At 36.0% G+C, this 26028-nt stretch overlaps 1 protein-coding gene across 12 annotated transcripts in view; it reads right to left on the bottom strand.

Annotated features, from left to right (window-relative positions):
- Positions 1–25533, bottom strand: part of LOC103503319 (kinetochore protein NUF2 homolog) — a 37229-nt gene extending 11696 nt beyond the window's left edge. For 10 of the 12 annotated variants that reach the window (XR_540779.3, XR_007823779.1, XR_001764712.2 and 7 more), the window contains exons 1-8: positions 25191–25532; positions 25023–25090; positions 24857–24921; positions 22089–22276; positions 20103–20321; positions 17402–17492; positions 17120–17299; positions 8137–8226 (exon numbers count right to left, since the gene is read on the bottom strand). Coding sequence is in view for 5 of the 12 variants with exons in the window: in XM_008467473.3 (XP_008465695.1) it covers positions 8137–8226; positions 17120–17299; positions 17402–17492; positions 20103–20321; positions 22089–22252 (744 nt within the window). In the remaining 7 variants the exon portion in view is untranslated. Of the gene's footprint in view, positions 1–8136; positions 8227–17119; positions 17300–17401; positions 17493–20102; positions 20322–22054; positions 22277–24856; positions 24922–25022; positions 25091–25190 lie in introns of those variants that run through there. The other 2 variants (XM_051090412.1, XM_051090413.1) reach the window with 2 other exon arrangements.
- Between the last annotated feature and the right edge of the window lie 495 nt (positions 25534–26028).

The raw sequence follows: 26028 nt of genomic DNA on the forward strand, positions 1-26028 counted from the left end.
AATGTATTATTTAAGATAAGTTGTAGCCCATTTGAACAGATTTTAGGGTTTAGTGTACTTCCTCTAACCTCCTTTTCTATCCCTTTCTGTCACGTCATTGGCAACATCACGGCAACTTCTTCCTCTCCACGCAACTCTCTTGTTTTCCAAATCGCCTTCTCGAACAATCGTGGATCACCATTTGCCAGCATTTTCTTCCTCCTTCGCATCCACACGATTGATGTCGTCTCCTTTTTCCATCAGAACCAGTCAACTTTCGGCGTCTTCCTTCTCCATCGCAGCCAATCAATTTCAGCTTCTTCGAACAGTAACTTTTTCTTCACTCAGATCTTCGTTTCGGGTCTCGCCGATCTTCCATAATTTTCGGCTTGTTTGCTAAGAATCGTTCGTGGTTAAGTTCTTTCCTTACTGATCGGAAACTAAACATCAGCCTTTGTTTTAATTCCAACCAGCTCTTGAATGGATCGTGTTCTAATTCCAACCAGTTCTTGAATGGATCGTGTTCCTCCAATGATCGATAACAACCTAAAGCGATTCCAACAGAAATACTTACGCTAAACACTGACCATCCGAATTTGTTTCGATCGATCACCCTCTCTTTAATCTCTATTTTCTTTGTTCGTTCTTCATTCTCGGTTCTTTTCATCAATGTCCTTCCTCCAGTCACCTTCTCTTCAACTTCAATTTTTATTTCTTTCTTTCGTTCTTCTTTCTCGATTCTTTTCGTTTATATTCTTCCTCCTTGAACTATACTCCTCATCATTGGTATTTGATTCGCCGATGCTGTGATTTTTTCCCTCACTATCGATTTTTCCTTCACCATGGTTTCAACGCACTTTAAAAACAACTAATAATTTTACTCGACTTGAATTCTTAACCGTTGGAGGCTCTTTGTTAAGGATCTCAGATTTTCTTTCATTACTGGAATTTTGCTTAATTCTTTCTTGATCACAATCACTTCTTGTTCAAAGGCTTCCAGTTTTTCTTCAATCTACGTTTGCTCCATTGTTGATTTCCTTCCCAAGATTCACCGCTCTGATACCAATTTGATAGAACACTAATATAATATTTCTTCTTTATTGATATTTAAAAGGAAATTACAATATGAAATAACTAGAACAAAAGCACTGGCCTTCTACTTCCCCTCTCTCTCAAGGAGTATAGCAGTCCCTTGATTTCACTAAAATCTTTTTGCCCTCTCTCAAATACCCAACTTCCTATTTATAACCATCGAATTACCTTTATACCCCTACCCTATACTAATCTAGGTATCTAACACTTTGCTTAGTCGCCTCATGACCTTTCTTAATCTTAACTTATACCTTAATAAAAACCTTTAGGCGATATGCAAACATAACACAAAGAAGTAACCAAACTAAACTTCATTAAGTGTTTTACAATAACTTTACAACAAATACGTACACACAGCTCTTAAATCTTTAAAGGGTAAAACGCTTGGCAGCCTTCTTGCCCACCAACCACTCCAAACTCCTCTTACTTAGCCTTAATGCCTGACTCCTAAAAGATGAGTTTTAAAAACGTAAGTCTAAAAGACTCAGTGAGGTTTTAAGGAATACCTTTTCGCAATACCTTTGCAAATGTCCTTTCGTCAAACATCAAAACATTTTACGTAAACAACTTTTCTATAATAACATATAAAAACACATTTTAAGCATAAACATATCTTTCCACAGTAATAAATCATTTCGCATAAAGTCAATATTTCACATATCACATATTAGTCAAGTCATTCCTTTCGCCAAGAATACCTAATCATTCTCTATGCAAGGACTCATCCTCCCGTATTTAGACTACTGAGATGGCCTTTACATCATCAGCATCCGAGAATATCCCGATTCATTCTTGTTTCTCAGGCTGATAAACACAATGCAATCCTTTTCTATATTGGCTAGTTTCACTCCACCATGTAGTCCTTATGGCTGTCTTTACTCCTTATGTGCACATAACAGTTAGTTCATTGAAAGGAAATAGACTAATGGTTTAAACGTCATTTCATAATCATTGAAATCGTATAAAACATGCTTTCAACATAACATAAACTTTTCATGGAAATATCTTTAAAACATACATATTGAAATCATTATTTCAAATCAGTAAATACTTCATAAAGAAAGCTTCAAATCATTTAAATACTTTGAAAAAAACACTCACACCACTTAGCTACTTAAACTTCAAATGCTTCTCTTCTCCTTCTTGCATAGTCTTCTCGCGTAGACACTTCGGCAGCAATTCAACACTTAAACTTTTCCCTTCAACACTCAGTCTAACGTTGGCGTCTATACTTGTTGGGGACAAATTTGTGGTAAAAAACAGATCAGAAGTCACTCAAGTTTCTCTTGGAACAGAGAACAATTCAACCACAATACCAGAAGTGGGTGGCCAAGTTGCTTGGATATTCTTTTGAAGCGGTCTACAAGTCGGGTCTGGAAAATAAGGCAGTTGATGCCTTGTCAAGGAAACCAATGGAGGTGTTGAATTTTGGGATATCTGCTCCCATCTTAGTAGATCTCACTACTATTAAGGAAGAGGTTGAGAAGGATGAGAAGCTGCAGAAAGTGATCGCTGAAGAAAAAGCAGATGGTAGTGGGAAGAGAACTAAATTCACAGAGAAAAATGGCATGTGGAATTATAAGAATCGGCAAGTTTTGTCCAAGACTTCAACATTAATTCCAGCCATGTTATCCACCTATCATGACTCAGTGGTGGGAGGACATTCGAGATTTTTGCGTACGTACAAAAGGTTGGCGAGCGAATTATATTGGCCAGGGATGAAAACGGATGTCAAGAAACATTGTGAAGAGTGTGTAGTTTGTCAGCGAAATAAAACCTTGGCATTGTCTCCGACTGGATTGTTGACTCCTTTGGAAATTCCGCAGCAAGTTTGGAACGACATTTCTATGGACTTTATTGAAGGTCTGCCAAAGGCAAAGGGGTTCGAAGTGGTGTTTGTAGTAGTTGATCGACTGAGTAAATACAGTCATTTTATACCACTTAAACATCCCTATATAGCCAAATCAATGGCGGATGTGTTTGTTAAAGAGGTAGTTCGTCTACACGGGTTCCCTTCATCCATTGTATCTAATAGAGATAAAGTTTTTCTCAATAATTTTTGGAAGGAATTGTTCCGATTAGCTGGCACGAAGTTGAATAAGAGTACAGCCTATCATCCGCGATCTGAAGGCCAAACAGAAGTAGTTAACAAGGGGCTAGAGACCTACCTACGTTGTTTTTGCGGTGAGCGACCGAAGGAGTGGGTGTCGTGGCTACTGTGGGTAGAATATTGGTACAACACCACTATTCATTGGCACTAGGTGTTTCGTCTTTCCAGGTGCTGTATGGCAGGAAACCTCCATCGTTGATATCGTATGGGGAGGGTACCACAACTAATTCCACGTTGGCAGAACAGTTGAGTGAAAGAGATACAGTCTTGGCTGCTCTTCGGAATCAGCTGTTACTGGCACAACAGCAAATGAAACAATATGCTAATAAGAAGAGGAGACATGTTGAATATGACATTGGTGAATGGGTCTTTTTGAATATTAGGCCTTATCGACAGCTTTCGTTAAGGAAGAAACGAAATGAGAAATTATCCCCCAAATATTTTGGGCCTTGTGAGACTTTGGAGAAGGTGGGTCTAGTGGCATATAAGTTAGACTTACCAGCCACTACATCTATTCATCCAGTTTTTCATGTTTCCCAGTTGAAAAAGTTTGTTGGGGATCAAACTAGAGTACAACCGACTATTCAATTTGTCAATGAGAACTTAGAATGGCAAGCTCAGCCGGAAGAAGCTTTGAAGTATCAAAAGAACAGTGCTGGTGGTTGGAAGGTTTTAATCCGTTGGAAAGATTTGCTAGAACATGAAGCTTCGTGGGAATGTTATAACGAAATCCAGCGGTTGTGCCCCACTTTTCACCTTGAGGACAAGGTGAATTTAGAAGGGGAAGGTAATGTTAGATCTCCTCCTATTAAGTTTGTATATAGAAGAAGAAATAAGTCACACGCCTTGCATGTGTGAAATGGGAGGGAGTAAGCCGGTTAGTAGGTACTATAAATACGGGTAGTTAGGCGGGAAAGGGAATTATGAATTTCCATTGTAATAGATAGGCAGTTGAATCTTGAGAGGAGATCAACAGAAGGTTGTAATACCGATTGATTTGTTTACTATGTTCATATTGAAATAAAGAGAGATTTCATACCAAAGGTGGAGTTCCGACACAACCACCATTGTTTTCTAACTTTGCAATCTCTACACAATGTCCTCTATTGTTCAATATCTTCTTAACCCATAAAGCCTGGCCATCTGTTCATTCTTTCTTCAAAAACTTATGGTTGAATGGTGATTCAATAAGTTGTCAAATGGTCGAGGTTAGCCATTTAAGGGTATGGGGTAGAATGGTGAAGGAGAAAGAACGATCCCACTGAAGTTTTGTAATACGCAATGCACATCTTTGTGTTCGATTGTCAGATACTATGGTGAAGGTTTTCCAATCAACGGTGAAGAACGGTTTTTTTACAACCATCAGTGAATAGAGAAAGTCGTGGGTTCATGGTGTGGTTAGGAGGGTAAAGGGACTAGTGAGAAAGCATAGAGAGACATTTTGAGCAAAAAACATTCAAGAGCCATCTATTACAGAACTTGAATGGACTTTCGGCCCCATAACATTGTTCCTTCCTCCATGAGCAAGGAGAAGGGTTTGAAAAAACCCTTGCTTTCCTTCTGAAAACTGGAATTATTAAACAGCTCATCCAATTTCTTGCTGACTAGGAACTGATCTACGAAGGAGTATGATCTTGTATTTCCTTCCCTTGACCATGTTTAGTTGCCATTTATTTTTTCAAAAGGAAACAAGCATCTCTATTAATGCAATGAAATGAGTGTTGGTCAAAGTACAAGAGAATTATACAAAGATCAAATAAGTCTAAGAAGCAAGAGGCACACCTAGACATCTCAATTAGGTTGACACACTTTAACGCCATCAGCATCTTCTTGTGTTCCTATCCTTTCTCCCCTGTTCGTAACACGTGTGAGTGATTTCCAGTAGACTAACTTCTCAATGAATACATTAAATTTCCTCATCCCTTCTTGTAATCTTCCAACAGGAAATCTCCTGTGAAGTGTGAACCCATCTGGTAATGTTTAAGCCTCCCCTAAACACCAAGGCTCCAAAGCAATAACGACATAAAGAAGTGACCTCCAGCAAATTTTGAATATTGCATCTCTGTAAATATTGGTCACTCAACAATCATTACTGCACTCAATTTTAAATTTTACGGAAAGGAGCATAGAGAGACCTTGCTTTCATCCCACATTGATTCTTGAATGAAGACTATCTGGATAATGTGATTGTAGGAAATGCTTTAAAGTCATCTTCTTAGTTTTTATCATCGAGGCCCCTCATATTCCAAGACAATTTTTTGCAATTGAAAACCAACAAAATTTGGAAGGGATCTGAGGAGACAGGGAAGGAGCTTTCACAAGAGGTTGTTGTTGAAGAAATGATGCTTTATAAGCTTCCCCTGATGAATCAATGTTTGTCTATTCTTCAGCTTGTGCAGGAATGGACTGATCTAGTTCTTCACTACTGACACTGACAATTGAATGGACATTTGAGTCTTCATACTGTGGTTTCATGTAGTCTCAAGTAAGCGTGCCTTGAATGAAGGGAAATAGACGAGCCTAGCATGGTAAAATCCTACTGAACAATACCTGGTGAAAAGTAGCATTTTCTCAAGGGGCTACTTCTTTATGGAATTAGAATCTGAACACCACTGTCCTCAAAAAGTCCAATTTTGTTTTTTTAAAAGAAGACAAGCCTCTTAAATTATTATTAATAAAAGAGCCTTTAGCTCAAAGTACAAGAATATTATACTAAGAGCAAGAGAAAAGAGAAAATTCAGACTACCTCTACAAAAAAGCTACAAAACAAATTCAAGCTAAACATAGAAGAGATCAAGCTAAACAAAACCATATCCAAATAAATCTAATTACAAAGCATAATGCAAAATCCTCTCATAAAGAACTAAATTTAAACTAAAAACTCTCGAGAAGATGCAACCCGCTGCCTCGAAACTGCCTAACCAAAATAATCCATAATCTGGAGGAAGCTCGAAGAAGTCTTCCACTATTTAGCATCGGCGTGAAGGATTTACTTGCCACCGATATGAAGGAAAATCCAAGAATGACCAATGTTGGTCTTACATTGAGGAAAAATACAATAAACTGCTGAAAAATCAAATTAGAATAATTCCACAATCAGCTACTATTGATTTTAAATGATTATGTATTTCGCAAGATCGAGGACAAAAACGAGTAGCAAACAGAAACTTTGCAGATCCTGGCTCTTCCTCGCATTGAAACAGAGCATTGAGATCAGTTTCTAAAGGCTCAAAATGTTTCTGACTTTCAAGTTCGGTTGACCTATCCAAATGCTCCAATTCCTCGCTACTAACGCTGAAAGGAAAAAAGGCTCACCCTTCTTGTTGGATTGATTGAGAGGGGTCTTGCTTGGAGAGCCCTTCAAAAATTTTACCTTAGAGTTAGGCAAAGAGAACTCAAAGTACTTAAACTGGGTAGAGTGGGGATGATGAGAAAATGATTTAGAAGAACGGGCTGGGGCTAGAATTTGGGTACAACAGACTTTCAATAAATCAGGATTAGCCTCTCCAAATAGCTTGGAGCTGCTGGAAAAAGTTGATGAAAGAGAATGGACAGTATTTTTCTTAAGCAAAACGAGTACTTGATCATCTAAAATCTAGGCTTTTAAGGACTGTTTGCCATGATCTTCTTTGATTTCTTCTTGCGAATAAAATACTTTGAAATGGGTTGAGGTAATGAGGGAAGATCTTGGAATAATTCTTTCTTTTCAAATTTCTTCGGGAGCCTTTTGATGAGGAAAAAAGAGAAGAGGAGATGGTAGCTGAAGCTAAAGGGTTAGTAGGGGCAGCAGCCGTTGGTTTCTTTTGGAAAATAGCAGCTGAAATAATTTCAGCTTTTAGCTTTTTGTTCATAGGATTAGAGGAAAGAGGATCACAAAAAAGAGGGCTGCTAGCTGGTTGAGGGGGCTTTCCAGCTGTAAAAGTTAACACAGCTGGATTTTTCTCTTTCTTCATTAAAAGAGACTTTACAACAGCTTTTTTCTTGTTCCTTTCAAAACAAAATTTATTATTCTCTCCTTAAGTGTGGCTCTTCGAATCCAACCGAGTTCACACTACTTTCCTTGGAGTCTAAATTTAAAACCACCGTCACTTCAAGCGAGGTAATCGGCGAGGCTAAAAACCGGTGAGTTCCCTGTTTCAAAGCTTCAAAAGGATTCCTCGTATATGAAGGAATTTTTTGGATTGATCTTAGATATTCCACCCCCTCCTGGAAGAATGAATCATCAACAACTCCTTCATCTTTTAAAGCCTGATTTAATCTCTGCAATTGTTGCCACGAAGCTTCTTTTGTGGGGGAGATAATTCTGTCGTAAATTTAATTCATCTTTATTTTCAAAGTGAATCGAAAAATTGGCCAGATTTGCAACCTCAATGGTTTTAAAGATGCTGGAATAAAGCCACACAAAGTCTCTTCCACCTTAATTATTGTTGATGACTAGTAAAAAATTTAAGATGTGGTAAGAAATTTGAACAAGGCCTCCCAAATAATAGCCAGTGGCCTCAAAACTGATTCTTTTTCCAAAAAGGCAAAGGCAGATTTTTTATAGAAACCCAACCTCCAAAACTGCTAATGACCTTTGGTAAAGAGTGTTCTAGCTTTGACCTATACGTTAAGATGAAATTTTCCATACTCATTGGCCGTTCGCAATGGAATCAGTTTCCTATTACACTAAATCAAAGCTTTATCATCCAAAAATGGATTAATTGTAATGAAGACATGAAAGAAGTTTTCAAGAGTGATCTTAATGTCAGCCCAAAAGTAATATCCTATCAGTCTTCTTCCCATTGAAAATGTTAGTTCCTGTATATATTATGTTTCCTTGCTAATTTTGTAACTTCATCTCAATAATGAAATCAAAGGATGGTCTTCTCTGAAAACTCATAACAGGAGAATACGAACATAACTTCTAGTTAAAAAAAAATGGGGAAAAGAACATAGAGACAAGGAGAAAAGACCTGCAACTTATCTGGTGATTGAACAATTTTTGAACGCAAATTAGCATTTTCTTGGACACTTTGTACTAAGAGAAATTCTGCATTAGAGATCTGAAAATACACAAAAGAAACAGTGAGAACTTAGCAAGACTTTTAAAAACCGGTAGATAGAGCATATTCATATTTAATTGGTTCCATAAGTAAACCCAAAACTATCTCTGACAAACAAAACATTCAAAAATAAACATTTAGTCTGAAATGTACAAAAAAATATAACAATCATAAAAGATAGGACATCCTATATATGGTTCATGGACAATGTAGAATAGAACAGAATTATAAATAAAAGATGCAATAAAACCTACATCTGAGGTGTTCCGTGAGTTTTTTAAAAACAGAATTATAAATAAAAGATGTAAAGAAACTATTGAACCACCAATTCAACCAAAAGCTTAAGCTGGCGGTTGAAGTCAAATTTAATTATATATCACTAACACTCCCCCTCACTTATGGGCTTGAAATATTTGAAAAGCACAACAAGTGGAAATCAATTTTAATTGGAGAGAAAACGACAATGCAAGGGCTTGAACACAGAACTTCCCTGAACCACCTGCTCTGATACCATATTAAACCATCAATTCAACTAAAAACTTAAGTTGTGGTTGAAGGAAACTTTAATTATATATCACTAACAGAAACCAACATCTATTTGATCCCTAAAAAGAAGAAGACTACAAGGTTCAATGAGTTTAGACCCATTGTTTGGTGACTTCTTTGTATAAACTTATTTTGAAGGTCCTTACCAAGATGCTGAAAAGGTCGGTCCTTCATTCATGATTCCCAAATGGTGTTTGTGGAAGGAAGAAAAATTCTAGATGCCATTCTAACAGCTTCAGAGTCATTAGAAGAATGGAGGGCGAATGAGAAGAAGAGTGCTCTGTTAAAGCTTGATCTTGAAAAAGCTTACAATAAAGTTGACTAGGCTTTCGGCTGCGATCCTTAAGCTTAAAGGGTTTGAAAAAGGATGGAGGAAGTGAATTTGGGGTTATCTCACCTCTACCAACTTCTCTATCATTATTAAAGGGAGACCGCAAGAGAAGATTATGGCTCAAAGAGGTTTTTGTCGGGGGATCCTCTCTCCTTTTTTATTCACTACAGTTGGTGATACTTTTCAGTAATATCGTTCAGTATTGTAATGAAAGAAGAATGATGAAAGACTTTTCCTTTAGCAATCCATCGACGGAGATTATGCACCTATAGTATGCGGATGACACTTTGATCTTTTTTCTTTTAAAACGAAAACGAGCCTCTTTATTAATATTAATAAAAGAGAATTATGCTCAAAGTACAAGAGAAATATACCAAAGGAAAAAAGGACTAAAAGAACAAATACAGCATAGACCGAGATAAGAGAGAACATAATAAAATCACAACGAGTTGGACAAGATCCTCTAAAACTGAGCAAAACAAGAACCAAATACAAAAAATAAATGAAAACTCTTTCAACAAGGAGCCACAAATCAGTTTAAATCTTGATCAAAAACTGCTTCAATAATGAATGGAAAGGAAAACACCAAGAAAAGGCAACCAGCCATGCTACTTCAAGCTTGACTCAAAAATACAATCCAGTACCCTATAAGACTTGCTGAAATCTTTCATCTCACCAATAAAAACTGTGCGTGTACTACTGAAGAAGCCCATCAAAGCTCCAATTCATCGAACCAACTTCTCCAAACTCTTCCCACTGGAAAGTTCTCTCAACTTTTCTTTCTTCTTTAGTTTTAATAATTTTGATCTCTACATCTTATAGCTCTTCTTGATCTTCTTTCTTTTAGACACTTTGATCTTTTGTTCTTGGTGCGATGGGAATATGAGGGCTTGGTGGTCTATTGTTAACCTTTTCTTACTTGGGTCAGGCCTCTCCCCAACGCCTCCAACACTTCTCTCATTGGCATCGACCTTAGTTATGAAGAGGTTGAATCTAGTGCTTTTTTGTTGGAATGCAAAGCTGATAAATTACCTTTTATTTACTTTGGTTTTCTCTTAGGTGGGAACCTTGTGGCTAAGGTGGAGTGGGTTGTACTTGAGGAGAGATTTAAAACAAAAATTGACAAATGGCGAGGTTTGGTCCTTTCTAAAGGGGGTAGGCTAACTCCTGCTCAGTCAATTCTTCAAAGCTTACCTTGATACTTCTTTTCCTTCCTGAAGGCCCCGAAGTGTTACATTTCTTGATTGGAGAAGCTTGTCTGTGACTTTGTTAGGGGTAGGGAACTGGTAATCCGACTACCCATCTTGTTAATTGGAACTAGACTTCTCTCTCTACGATCTATGGGGGCTTAAAACTGATTCTCTTAGCTTGAAAAATAGTGCTCTTTTGACGAAATAGCTCTAAAGGTTCTGCCATGAAGAAAGCACCCTTTGGAGGAAGTGATTAGTGTTATTTATGGTGTGGAAAGGCACTAGTGGAGCTCCTTTTAAGTCGAGAGACAAAAGACGCTTCAAATTATAAAGTGATATTTTGAAGCAAAAAGGTCTTTTTTTTTCTTTTTTTGCCTTTGTTTACTTCGTGGTGGGTGATGGGAGAATCATAAGGTTTTGGGATGATCGTTGGTTTGCTACCCAACCTCTTGCCAACCTTGTTATGTGACATCTATGTTATTTCCTTTAAAAGGATGTTGTGGTGGTGGATTGTTGGATTGATTCAAGTCAGGCATGAGAATTGGGGTTGAGAAGAAGACTGTTTGATAAAGAAGTTGGCAGAGCTATGTTGTCCTCGCTCAATTGTTGACCAATTGGGTTGTGAATAGAACCGAGGATGGGTTACGGTGGAGGTTGAAGGCAGCAATTTTCCACCAAGTCTACTTTCCTTAAATTGATTACAGAGGCCCCAAAAGCTAATTTCTCTATGATCAATCTTATTTGGAAATTAAAAATTCCTTTGGTCTCTTGCTTATAGAAGCCTAAATACTCAAGACAAGCTCCAAAGGAAGTTTCCTAATTGGTTTCTCTCCCCTTCCATGTGTATCTTTTGTCAGGAGGTTGAGACCATAGACCATTTATTCTAACACTATGAGTTCGTTTCCAAAGGGTGGAGTAGGATTTTTTATACTTTTGGGTAGGATGGTTGTCTCCCCAACAAGATTGATGATTGGATGATGGATGGCTTGAGTGGTGGCAGCTTTTGAAGGAAAAATCTAGTGGAGATGTACTACTCAAGCAAGAATAGTAGGGTGTTTGAAGTTAAGTTCATTTATTATGATACTTTTCGGGCTCTTGTGCAGCATACAGCCTCTTAGATGTGCACAAATTATACAAAATTCTTTTGTAATTATAGCCTTCCATGATTATTAACAATTGGAGGGCTCTTCTTGTTTAATTTTGTTGGGGTTTCTCAACCCCTCACTCTAAGGTTGTTCTCTCTTTTTTGTTCTATTACAAATCTATGTTTCTTATTTTATATATATATATATATATATATATATATATATATATATATATATTTTTTTTTTTTTTTTTTTTTTTTTTTTTTTTTTTTTTTGAAACGGAGACAAGCCTCTTTATTAATAATAATAATAATAATAAGAGAGACTAATACTCAAAGTACAAGAGAGTTATACAGAGAGCAAAAGAACTAAAACAGATACAAACAATAGCTAAGTCAAACTCAACAATAGCTAAACAAAATCCTCTATCCTACAAGCACAGATAAAAATTAAAATGTAAAACTAGGTACAAAGTAGTTAATTAAAACAGAAGTCAAAAGAAACCCAAAGTAACCTAACAAAATGCCCACAATAAGCTTCAACATGAGTGAAGAGGGAACTAATCAATGAAGGAAACTAATTCTAATTCTAAAAAATAAAAGAAACTAATTTTAATCCTAATCAATCAAGAAAACTAATTTTAATCCTAATAAATTAGAAACATTAAAGGACTACATCATAAGCCCTAGATCACTCCAGAAAAAAAGTACCTTCCTCCACTAACTCACCCTCAATCTATTCATAACAAGATACATTAACTTCCTATCTAAATACCCATATACCTCTTACTAACATCATACTAGTATTCTTATCTAGGTACCTTGCAATTTGTCTTGCTCTTTGTGAGGAAACTTGCAATTCAGACTCAGAGATAATGCCGGAATTAGCTTAAAAGAAGGTACCAAAAGCATTCTTTTAACATGAGATTAAAGGAAAGTCGGAATACAATCCCAAATTTGTGGTCAACTAAGAAGCACAGACACTCCTAAAATAGCCAAGTGTCAATGTCGAACTTTTGTTCGACACCAACACGTCTCTAACACACCAGCTGGAGTGTCCATTATTTAATTATAATATGTTTTATTTCCAACACACCCCAACAAGGCAAGACACGTGAGGACATGCAAACATCCTAACCTGAAAATTCGAAAGAGAAAGACCTCATTAAAACAGGGCATTTTAACTGCAGTGTTATCAAGGCATCCCCAAGCACATACATGACACATCTAACCCTTCTTTTCTTCTCTAGCTTCCTCAACTTTTTAGACATCTCGTTTGAGAAGAAAAGGTAGAAAAGAAAATAGAAATAAGTTGGAAAAAGAGAAGAATATGAAAAGTGAGTCAGGAGGAGAAGAAAAAATGAAAAGTAGAAGAGTAAAGAAAATTTTGAAGAAGAAGAAAGGATATATGAAAAGAAGACGGTTTATAGAAGTAAAGAAAAAATTGAAGAATGTATGAATAGAAGGAAACGTTAAGAAGAATTAAAAGGAAGAAAAAGATGTTGAAAAACAACGGTATTTCCAGACTGCATGCAAACTGTCATGCCATCATACAAAATGAAAAAGAACTGTTATTTTTGTATAACTGTAATTAACTATGAACATTATTTTGTATAGTTGGAGTCCCTTCTTGTAGAGGAATTCCCTCCTTTTTGTGGGTTTAGTTTTTTGTAAGCCCGTGTATTCTTTCCTTCTTTCTCAATGAAAGTCATGATTTTAAAAAATACATTAAAAAAAAAAAAAAGGCCTGCCGTGCCATCAAAATCTGGCAGCCAAGTGACAGTATTCTTCCCCCTGTTTTGAAAGGATTGTTTAATACTCAATCTGCTATTTTTAACATATCTACTTCTATTTTCAGTGGCATACAAATGGAAAGGAGTTCTTGAGTCTAAAAAGCTCGTGTATTAGCTTCTCTAGACAATGGCGCAAAGTTGATGCATTGGCTGTCTTTGAAGTTGCAAATGGCAGTAGAATACTCTCTTGGACAGACCCGTGGTTGGATGTTATCCCTTTAAACAGCAAGTTTCCAAGTCTATTCTGAATTGCACTCAAACCAAAAGGGTCAATTGCTGATCATTGGGACAACCAAACCAGCTTTTGGTCTCTTTATTTCAGAAGATTGTTGAACGATGAAGAAGTCCCCAAATTTCTGACTTTTTTGAGTTCACTTGGAAAAATGATAAATACCTCCCCGGATAAAAGTGTTTGGCCCCTCAAGACAAGCAGCTCTTTCACTATTAAATCCCTGGTCAATCATCTATCCACGGCTTCACCAATTGACAAAACACTGTAAAGAAGTCTTTGGAAAACTAAAAGTCTGAAGAGAGTTAATATTTCAGTGTGGATCATGCTGTATGGTAGTCTGCACTGTGCTTCAGTATTGCAGAAAAAGCTCCCATCCCATTATCTTTCACCCACATGTGCCCCCTCAGTCTCAAATACTAGGAAAACCTTCGGCACCTCTTTATTGACTGTCCTTATGCTGTAAACTGTTGGAACTGGCTTCTGCAAATTTTAATATATGTTGGGCTTTTGACAATAATATCAGAAATAATGTGCTTCAAATTTTGACAGGTCCAGTCATGAAGAAAAATGCTCTCCTACTATGGTGCAACTTGGTCAAGGCATTACTAGTAGAGTTATGGTTCGAAAGAAATGTTGTCTACCATGACAAGTCTTCAAGTTAGAACGATCATCTCGAGTATGCCCGCTAAATGCCTCATCATGGTGTTCTTTATCCAAAGCTTTCCAAGATTGTTCCCTTCAAGAGATACTATTGAATTGGCAAGCCTTCATCTTTTCTATGATATAAAGAGACGTTTTCATCCGATATGTGTTTTCCTTTAAATTTTCAAGCTCTAGAAAGTTGTATCTTTTTGCTATTATTAGAATGTATCTTTTTAGCTCATGGGAAAAAGGCTCGCTTTGACCTTGTGAATTTGATGTAATCTGTTTTTCTAATTTGTAGTTGGACATGATGAGGATGCTAAGGGGGTGTCAACCTAGATGAGATGTCTTGGTACACCTATTGATACCTAGGATATTTGCTCATTGTATAACCCTCGTGTACTTTGAGTTTTGTCTCTTATTATTATTAATTATTTAATAAAGAGATCCGTTCCTTTTTATAAAAAAGAAGTAACATATCTAAATTGTTCATTTTTGTATAAACTATTCAAAAGTTGTTAATATTTTCATTTAATTTATTATTCAAGAGTTTTCCTCTTCGGACCAGCAACTTTTGTTTCTCTCTCCCATTTCTATTTTTTTCTTTAGTTTCTAATTCTTTTTTTTTCTTTTGTATTAATTGTATGGCTGTTATTGTGATGTTTTTAAATGTAATATTGCACGAGATGTGCACAACATATTTATTTTCTAAGAAAAGAATAATGTGTTCCGATGTGTCGTCTCCTACTTTTTTGGAAATTGGCACGTCACCGTGTCATTGCCATGTCATATTCGTGTCACATGTCAATGTTTAGCTTTCTATTGATGTATCGTCTTTAGTGGCTACGATTAGCTCATTATTTTTCTGTTTGAATCCGTTTTTAGGTTGCCATCATTTTTGTGTTGCCTAAGTTTAGTTTTTGTTTTAGTCTCAACTCCTATTCTCCCTTAGTTCTTTTTGCTCTTGATATAGTACTCTTGTACTTTGAGCTTTAGTCTCATTTATTATCATTAATAAAGAGCCTTGACCATGCTTGAAGTAGACAAAGTTGGGCTTGACCATGATGATAGTGCATGACAAGACTATCTTTACTTTAGAACTTAAGGATACAATTGTACGACCTATAGACATATACTGTTCAAGTAAGGTCATGACAAGACTACCTTTATTTGAAAGACTCGAAAACACAAACTTATGATTAGGTTGAACTACAAGTTTACTGTGTTCTATTGTTGGTGGGAACACATTGCTTTGAGAAGAAACAACCAAACACATAATTTAGCATATGCCAACTATCATCCCTGATCCGAAATTCTGAAAACTACAAGATTTTGTAAGGAATTTAGTTTCACAATTCAAGTCCTTATTCAACTTGCTTGCAAACAACAAATTATACTCCAGTTATGGCACAAACAAAAACTTATTCAAGAGTTATGGAGCTTGAAATTTGGATAATTCTGATCACAATTACCTTAGGGAGTAAATCATCAGAAATTCGAGCAAAGAGGTCACTCGTATGAAGAGAAAAATATGAGAATAATGATCTATCATCTGTCGTATGATCTAATGCTCCATAGTCCACTGTCCCGTAGTAGCTTTCATTTCCTTATTATCCTCTTTCTAGTCATCTACAAAGAAATATTCAGAGTTCAGTTCGAATGCCCTGGAGGACTCTTGTACACGTCTTCTACTAGCACATTGCATAGACAACCACATCCTTTGCCTCAGTTCAAATTTCAGCCACTCAATCCTTAATATCCTAGATCAAATGTTTCTTTTAAACAATCTTTTGAAGCTGATGGTGCCCCGCTAGTCAATGCCCCTTGGTCCTCCCCAACTAAATCCTCAGATTTTCCGAAGGACTTGGGGTCCATAGTCAAAGATTGCAGTATTATTCTGGTCTGAGCAATTTAGGAAGTATTTCCGTCACTGCAATTTTGTTACTGCCACATAGAAGGAATCTAAAATGGAAAGATTTATTATTGCTTTCTTAAAACACTTCAGAGCTCTAAGGTCATTGGCTAGTTCTTTGTGGATTCGGTAGGATTTTCTGGAGGTTGCTTACCATGTGGGTTAGATGCAGGATCTTTTTGGTGCTAGTCTGGAATTTAATGATTACTCCTTTCAAGTTCTATGGTTTAAACTGGGCTGTCTTCCTCCAAATTTTATGATTATTCTGCTGCTGATCCTCCTGTATCTTCCACATTCCCAAGTTCTGCCAGTCCGCTGGTTTTGGAAAACCAGTTTTTTCTGGTTTTGGTTCATTTCTTATATTGTTTTTTTTTTTTTTCCTTTACTTTTTGGCTGTTTTGCACTGTTGTAATTGCTGTACTAGGATTTTCTTTTGGTCTTTGGATTTTCCTTGGTTTAAGATGTTGGCACTAGTACAGATACGCCTCTTGATCCCCTCCCCCCACCCCTTTTTTGGTTTTTCTATCATTCTCACTGTATAATTCTCTTGTACTTTGAGTTTTACGCTAATAAAGAAGCTTGTCTCCATTTCAAAAAAAAGTTCATAGTCATCCTATTTAGTGATATGTAATTATATTTACCTTCACTTACTAGCTTAAGTTTTAGGGTCAATTGGTGATTTAAGATGGTAACAAAGCAAGTGGTCCAAGAACATCTTACGTTCAAGTCCCTAAATGTTATTTTCTCCCCAATTAAAATTGATTTCCACTTGGGCCTTTCAAATATTTCAAGCTCATATCTAAGGAGAGTGTTAGTGATATATAATTAAACTTACAGATCCAATAGTTTAAGCTTTTTGGGCCAATTGGTATTTAAGACATCCCCTCCTAGGGACGATCTTTCTAGTTACAAATTTAACGAAGATTCAGCTGTTAGTACAAGCAGTTAGGATATTATAAACTCTAGCACAAGGTGATTTTGTTGAGGAGAATTCAAAGGTTTACTTTGCTTATGGTTTTGATACCATGTTTCATCTCCTTTTTTCTTTGTATATCTTGTTGGTATAAACATACAAGTCTTTGTTTCCTATAAAGAAAATGTTATCTAACCTTCTCATCCGTTTCTACAAGTCTTTGTTTCCTACAAAGAAAATGTTACCTAACCTTCTCATCCATTTCGCCAGCTTTCTCTTTCAACTTACGGATTGCAGCACGTAATGACACCTGTTGATTGTTAAGTCCACCAATAGTTTGATGTAGTTCTTTCACTTTAGCATCAATCTCTTGAACAAAAGGCATTTCCCTTTCTCTTGCTTCATTGTACTCCGTGATCTCTGCATTCAACTATAACACACAATTTCATACAAATGAGAGGAAGAAATAAATATATCCACCGTTTTTCAAACTTCAAAGAAAATAAACAAAGAATGGCTGAAATTCAAATACCTGAGAAATTTTAACCTCCCATTCCCTTTGCTGGTCAGCAAAAGTATCTAGCTCATTCATAACTGGAGCATGGAAATTCATTTTGGCATCTCTTCAAATGGAAATGTAACAGTCATAACTGAGGATTAGCATATATCTATCTATCTATCCATGAAAGGATGTACTTAAAGATATATATCATGCTACATCTTACAGATTCCAATAGATGGAACTTATTTAAAAGACACTGAAATATGCATCCTCTGCCTGCCTATTGAATAAGAAAATGAAGCGTACGGAATGACCAACAACAAAACAAAGCTGTGGGATGTAACAGACAACAAGCATGTAAACCATAAATTATAACAAATTGAAATGATAATTTTTGTTACTTCATCCATCCATTCATCCAATCAGCATGAAGGAAACAAACCTAAGTTAGCTCATAAACCCATTAGAGCGACTGGACCAAACCAATACTCTTGCATTTTTCTTTTTATTTTTAAAAGAGGAACTACATAACCTCTATGAGTATTGTCAAATATCTTCTATTCTTTAATTCTCTTATTTCTCAGTCGAAAAATGCTCTCTCTTTCCTCTCTCCTCTCCCCTCCCTTCCTTCCTTTCATCCCTAAGCACACTCTAGCCCCCTTTTTCTCTGATGTTTCTCATCCTTCTTCTCTGATAAGTCCCCTAGAGCTTGTTCTTCTTGTCCATCCCTATTAAGTGGCCGTATGGTTTTGGTGATAATGGAAGTAGAAAGATGCAAAATAGCGAACGCCCTTTAATATATTTGGTTCGACAAAGAATACTTCCATATAGACGATGTGGAAGCTCGGAAGATCGTGACATTATTAGACACTTAACTCACATGGTTCTAGAAGGAGATCTCATCATTCTTGCTCGACCCTAAGAATGGTTTTCTTCTTCAAAACGGTTTTGATGACTTTGGAAGTACAAAGTTATAGGAGATCATTTTGGAGGTCTGAAAAATATCACTTCTGAAACGCTTAACCTACTAAATGTTTTCAAAGAAAAGATTCAAGTAAAAAGAAACCAATGGTTTTGTATAAGCACATTAGAAATAACAAACTTCAACCGAGGGAATTTTTTCTTACACTTTGGTGATTTTGAACAGATCGACCCTCCTCCATTAACCAAGGGTCGTTTATCATTTGAGCATTTTTCAAACCCATTTGACTTGCAAAGGTTAAACCAGGCTTTGAAAGATGAAGGAGTTGTTGATGATTCATTCTTCCCGGAGGAGGTGGCACATCTAAGATCAATCCAAAAAATTCCTTCATGTATAAGAAATCCTTTTGAAGCTTTGGAATAGGGAGCTCGCCAGAATTTGGCGCCTTGTCAGCATCAAATACCTTGAAGCGACAATGAATTTAAATTTGGACTCCAAGGAAAGCAGTGTGAACACGACTGGATTTCAAGAGCCACACTATCGAGAGAAAACCACGATATTGTCAATTTTATTATCTTCTAATGAATGAATACAATAGGTACAAAGAGGTAGAATGTACCAAGGAATAAAAAAGAAAAAGATTTAGGAAATAGAGTAAATCTTCCCATAATCTTTCCATAAATACTCTAAGGGCCAAGCCCACTAATTCTAACAAATATATACATTTATTTATATTTTTATTTATTTATATTCATATTTATATTTATTTATATTTATTTATCAAAACAAAAAAAAACAAAAGCAGGGAACCCGATCCCCGCAAAATCCCCAGGGGGAATCCCCGCCCCGTTCCCCATGGGGAAATTTGTGGGATAGAGAATGGGATAGGGGGCGGGGACGAGGACGAGGAGTGGCATCCCCGTCCCCACCCCGCCCTGTGGACATCTCTAGCCTCTAAACCATATCTCAAATCTCAATACCATGTTTCAATGCAAGAAAGAGCCAAGATCCGCAAATTTGCCTTATGCAACTCATTTTTATCCTTAGTCTTGCGAAATACCAAATCATTTAAAATCAATAGTTGCTGATTGTGGAATTATTCTAATTTGATTCTTCAGTCGTTTAATGTATTCCTCCTTGATGTTAGTCCAACTTCAGTCTTTCTTGGATTTCCTTTCATGTGGTTGGCAAGTAAAGCCTTCACGCCGACGCTGAAATAGTGGAAGACTTTTTCGAGCTTCCTCATGATTCTAGAATATTATGCCAAGGCAGCTTCAAGGCAGCCGGTTGCATCTTCTTGCAAGCTTTTACTTTTGAATGGGTTCTTTATGAGAGAAATTTTTATTATGCTTTGTATTTAGATTTCTACGATTATGGTTTTGTTTACCTTGATCTCTTCTGTTTGTAATTTGTTTTTTAGCTTTTGTTGTAGCTGTAGACAGAATCTTGCTCTTTTCTCTTGCTCCTTTGAGCTTAAGTCTCTTTTATTAATAATAAATTAAGAGGCTTGTCTTCGTTTCAAAAAAAAGGAACCAAAACTTCTCATTCATAAAATGATGATCAAAGTACAAGGAAATCAATATAAAATATCAAAATATATACACTAAAAATAGAACAGAGAATGACTAAGCCTAAGAAAAAAAATCAATCCAGATCAGACGTGAAGAGGCTTAAACCCGAATTGAAACAAAGCGTGCAATCCAAGGAACAGATTTATCTTGAATAAACAGTTGAACAATTCAAAATAAAGCTTTAATAGAACTTAAGTGCAAGAGACAATAAAGAGAAATAAGAAGATAGAAGCCATACTTGTGAATGCCAAAGTTCAGTATTGCGCTAAGGAAAATTTCTGTCCTATCTGCTTCAGGTTTAATCAAATCCTTCAACGTAAACTTTTTTGGACAGTCAAGAGAGGCAATGAAATGCTTTATTTTGTTGTGTAACTTCATTGTCGGGACTGAAACCATATGCAGATCAGGGTTCTCGAGCTGATCCAGGGCAGCAAACTCAATTTGTCCTTGGTCTTCCCTACATAAATAACCAACAACAGAGAAATGCAACCATTCAATAAAAAGGGTCCGAACATAGGGAAACAAAAAAGTTCATAGTTATAGCACTTCATGGACCCAGAACGAAAAAGGAGAAAGATAACTTCATGAATACATAGATGATATTTGATCATTCATTATATCAATGAATAGGGATACATAAATAACTTGCTTTGTACCTTTACCATTAGTCTCGTTCTCTCCTTTTTTTTTTTTTTTTTTGAAAAAGAAACGAGTCAATTCATAGTGAAATGAGACAAAGCTCAAAGTACAACAAGAGGGATCAGGAGTCTATTCATTCAATTTTGCTTTGTACTTTGAGCATTAGTTTCATTCATTATATCAATGAAGAGACTGGTTTCCTTTTCTAAAAGGAATACATAGATGGTGAAACTCCACATTGATACTATATAATTTCTTAAAGAAAAGGCCCTCAAATAGTTCAATAACCTCAAGTTTGAACTAGAGTAAATGAAAAAAGTTACAAAATATTAACAATCAAGGATTAATATCCCACGGTCAATCTACACAAGTTCACCCTATTACGTATGAATATCTTGATTCGGCATTTCCATTTGATTCATGCATGTGGGAATAACAAGTAGTGTTGGCCTTGTCAAATAAGACATGCCACAGACTTCTACCAAAAGAATTGAGAGTTTATCATTTGTATCCATTGCGACGAACCCAAGAATACCATGAATTGTGCGCAGTTCACTAAAACAACATATTAGGAATATCTATAGCACCTAACCGTCTAACACCAAAACCAAATGATCAGCTAATAAGGAATAAAATATGATTGTCACCTAAAAAGCTCTGCCACTACAGAGATCCATTGTACATAACGAGTTTTTGGTAGCCCAACTATGTTACAACATGGACAAGTCATCAAAAGAAAAGACATGGACAAGTCATCTATACTTGGGCTGTTGATGGCAAAAAAAGCCAGTATGGCAGTAACTACAACTGACCTTTACATTTCAGCTTTAAAAAAAAAAGAAAAAAGAAAAGAAACAAATCTCTTCATTGAATAGATTCGAACATTTTGAATTAGCTCGTTAGAGTACTTGGTGTTCCAAATTATCTGGGTGGTTTTCAGTTAAAGTCAAGGCATTTCCCGTAATGGGTATGCTTAATTTTTGTCTTTAATGTTTTAGAATTCTTTATGCTTTCTTCCCATAAAAGAACGTCATAGAGATACCAACACTTTTTAATTTCTCAACACTGAAATCTCTATTCAATTCCAATAATTTGAATTCTCTAAGGATGTAAGGAGTTTAGGAGTAGGAATAGAGATGTAGGTAGTTGTGAACTCCACTTGTTTGGTCCTAGGAGTTTGTGGGTTCCACCACTGAAAACTATCAATTTAATACCTTATCAACTTCTTGCACTGTGAGCCCCAAAAGTTCACGAATTCCTAAACTTCATAACTTCTTGCTCCCCACTATTCCACACCTTACCCCAAACAACCCTAAGAAACCAAGCATGAATTATGGATTACCTCAGTTTCTATTATAAACTAACGAAGGAAAGATAAGATTACCATATTCATATAAATTTTCTTAAAAGCAAGGAAGAAAAAGTTGACCAAGTTATTAGACACCAAATTCACACCATAAAAATAGTGGATATCAACATGCTGAAAGGAGTGAAGTGAATACATGCAAATAAATTTTATTCTTTCCTCCTTTCATAAATTAGTTCAAGTACTTTTTGAAATAATGGGTATCAGCAGAGAAAATACTCATGGAGAAGGTCGAGGTAGATCATTAAATGTGTGTAGAGATCTGAAACCAAATCAGGTGAGGGTTGAAGGAGGTCCCGCTCTGTTACAGCAGCAATTTGATTATCTGCTAGTAGCAATGCAATATCCGCCCGTGGAAGCCTTGGAAATTCATACTTCGACATTGCCAACTATGTCTTTTCAATACCCTAAAAATTCAAAATTCAAAAGTAAAATAAGAATATATTTGCAAGGATACATAAAATGGCAAGGTAGACAAAATGGACACTGGCCTCCACAAAATTAAAAATTTGAGCATGGATCAAGGATGGATCCTCTCTGCTAGGAATTTTTGCGAGATTCCAAGGGGAAATCTCCTTACCCATTTCATTAACAATATTAGTTACAAAACTTGTGTCGTCCAAAGAAGGTTTGGGATTATAAATCATAAAAAAGAAAAAAATGATGATATTAGGTCCACTTTAGTCATTACATTTAAAAAATGATAATTTAATTTTTTTTTTTAAATAAACAAGTGTGCAGATCGAATCTCCCACCCATGAGATGGAAGGCCAAGTCAATTACCGTTGAGCTAAATTAAATGTGGCAATTTAATATTTATTTACCAAACACTAATATACTTCTTTTAACATCGAACTTTGTTTTCCAATCTTGATATTCATGCTCTCAATTTTTGTCAAGATTGGTACTAACTATCTGAGACCCATCAATAGTCCAATGAAGATCTAAAGTTACATTCTTATGTCCGCTTAAAACCATAAAGTTCTTGCAATCCCCAAAGTACGTTCTATTGAAAGTAGAGACAAAGAACACACAAATGTACGTGGAAACCTTAGTACAAGGAGAAAAACCATGGTGCTAAAGATCTTATTATTTTCTAATGATTCATAAAGGTACAAAAGGGGGCAAATTTATAGGCAACACGAGCCTAATTAAAAGAATAAAAAATTAGGGCAAAGTAAATCTTAACTATCCATGGGCTTTCATCATGACCTAAGCTCATTATTTCTAACACGTTCTATAGAGAAATTTCCTTGTCGTTAGACTCATATCAGTCAAGTTTCTAACTAGACTAAACTTTACCGTATATATGACAATCTGATGGCTTGACAATAACATGATTGGTGATTTCAAAAACATGTCCTAAAGTGTGACCCTCACTACTTCTAACTACCCTTATGATGCACTCAAAACGAATATATACATAAAAAGCAAAGATGTCCACGACAAACGGCTAGGCGCTCAATAGGCACTTGGAATTGACCGCTACCTACGGGGGAAAGAAACATTGAAAACGTGAGCTAAGGCTCAATGGGTGATACATTTTTAAAAGTAAAACTTGTAAAACATTTTTTCAATCATACACATTTAAACATACTTTCGATAACAAAACCATAACTCAGATTCCATGATCACATTTTATAAAATGGTTTCAAATTTAATTAAAAACATGTCAACTTATCAATATCCAAGTCAACACAAAAGATTAGGTTAAATATGCCGTCGAGCATAGCTCGTGTTCAATGCGAATAATGAAGCATATGGCCATACCCAACTCACACCCATTTATCATCAACCTAGTACCATATCCCAATCTACCACACCAGAACACATGGAATATATTTCTAAGAATAGCTCACACATTATTCAAAAGGAAACTTGCCGCCAAACTAAGCTCACGCATATTCACAATCAAACATGTACATATCTCGGTCTACCATGGTAGAATGCACTGGATATATAGTCAAGAATAGCTCACACATATTCCATATCCACAAGGAAACATGTGACCATACTGATCTCACACACATTGATCTTATCTCAATATTCACATCCTCAGTAACTATGCTCCTATGTGCACATAGAGCTACTCTCCAAATGTAGGCCTAAAGCCAATCCCACATTCTCCATCCATGCCCTCACCTATGCTTAGGTTCTCAAATCTCCGTTTACGGCCTTTTTCATCCCCAAAATCCCCTGACAGCCATAGATGGTTCTATGGAAACACACATTCACGTAACCAACGGCAATCACCCTTTTTTCTCATAAGAATCACATAATTCAAGTTTAAATGGCAAACATATTCATAAAAACATTTTTATGAAATTATTTTCAATCCTTAGCTACCAGAACACATAATTTAAACAACATTTTAGTCAAACCGTCCAAATTCACATAACACGTATTCAAGAACAAATTAAAGAATATTTTTTAAATTACTAATCATGTAAATCAAAATAAACCATTCACAGTCAACAGCTCGATGTCCTAAAACTATAAGCTCTCCCCACTTCAGTTTTACCTGAAAAATGGTTATATGAACAATAAGTTATTCCATATGTCCAAATGATTCAATTGTCCTTAACACATTTCGTAGGGTCAACTCAAGCTACTTTATTCTTCAAATGACGCTAATTACTCACTTCCTATATTTAAATTTAATTAGTCCCAAATGCCTTAATTTAGTCAAAGAAAATACCCATATGGTACCTTGTTCCAAAACCACTTCAAAATCCCAAACAATCAACCCAATCCATGTAAAATTTAATAATGATAGTTAGAACTTCTTTCGACAACCATAATTTACTCAATTGATTCCACATTTATACACTTATCAAAACATGCCAATGCATTTTAAATAACGCCGGACAGCAGCTTAATAACCTCAAATTCCCAACCCTAACATCGAAAGGTTATGGATAAATTAAATAGCAACACCATACTTAATCGGTATTATAAAATTAATGAGAATAAGCATTGAAACTTACCGAACGACACCTAAATGATACCAAAATTTGCTGGAAATTTCTTCAAAATCCTCCAAGTCTACAATCTTTCACCCAAAACATTATGGGTAACATTAATTTCATGTCAAAACCAAAAGGGGTATTCAAGGACTCTGAGAAAATGCACAAAATTTACCAAAAACCTTACCGAAAACTTGCCACAATCGCCTTAACTCCACTGGAAAAAAGCACAATAACGATCTTCTAAACTCAAATCTAACATTCCAAAATCATGGGTAACTTAGTTTTGCACCAAACACTTAATGGATATTCGAAAATCTTCAAAAAAAAACCCAACTAAAACAATGAAACTTACCACTAATCTATTAGATTCGAGGTGTAATGATCAGAAAATAGCAAGGCTAACGGCGATGCGGCTCCCAAACAGCGACGAACGGTGACTGGGTGTTAGAGTGACTCGACTGGCGGCAAAATCGGTGATGGATGGCACAGACTGAAAGGCTGAAGGGCGTACTCCTACCTTGCGCAGTTGGTGCCGCAAACGGTGAGAAATGCACGGTGGAGAGGGGCGGGGATCGACGTGTGAGAGAGAGAGAGAGTGACGGTGTAAAGAGAGAGGGAGAGGTAGTGAGAAAGGGGAAGGGAAAATGAGGTGAATCAGGTGGCATTTTGGAGGGACGTTTTATTTGAATGTCGTAGCCGAAGGAACTTTACCTTTTTGAGAAGGTCGAGAATTTCACCCTCCACAAATTGATAAAAGAAAGAGAGGGTCAACCTTTCAACTCTCGATAACGGAGGTAGAAATTAAAAAGAAAAATATGAGATATCGACCATTATATATAAAAGCTCTATAAATTTTGTAAGTACGCTTTTTTTTTATATTTTTTATATCCTAAAGGTGTGTTTGGGAAGGCAAAGAGTTATGGAAGAAAATGATTATGATATTCTTAATGTTTGAAGGAAGATTTATTATTGATAGTGTTATTATATTATATGTTTGGGGAAGGAGTATGAAAGGTACTGTTAACATAATATGTGTTTGAACGAGGGATTATTGTAGTAGTGTTATAAGATCATATGTTTTGGAGGAAGAGTTATGAGTGCAGTATTATCATAATACTTGTTTGGGACAAGAATTACGTTAATTGGATTTAGGATATTTTTTTAATAAAGAATATTAATATAAGAATAAA

This window comes from Cucumis melo, chromosome 9 (genome assembly GCF_025177605.1).
Source record: "Cucumis melo cultivar AY chromosome 9, USDA_Cmelo_AY_1.0, whole genome shotgun sequence".
Classification (NCBI taxonomy): Eukaryota; Viridiplantae; Streptophyta; class Magnoliopsida; order Cucurbitales; family Cucurbitaceae; genus Cucumis; species Cucumis melo.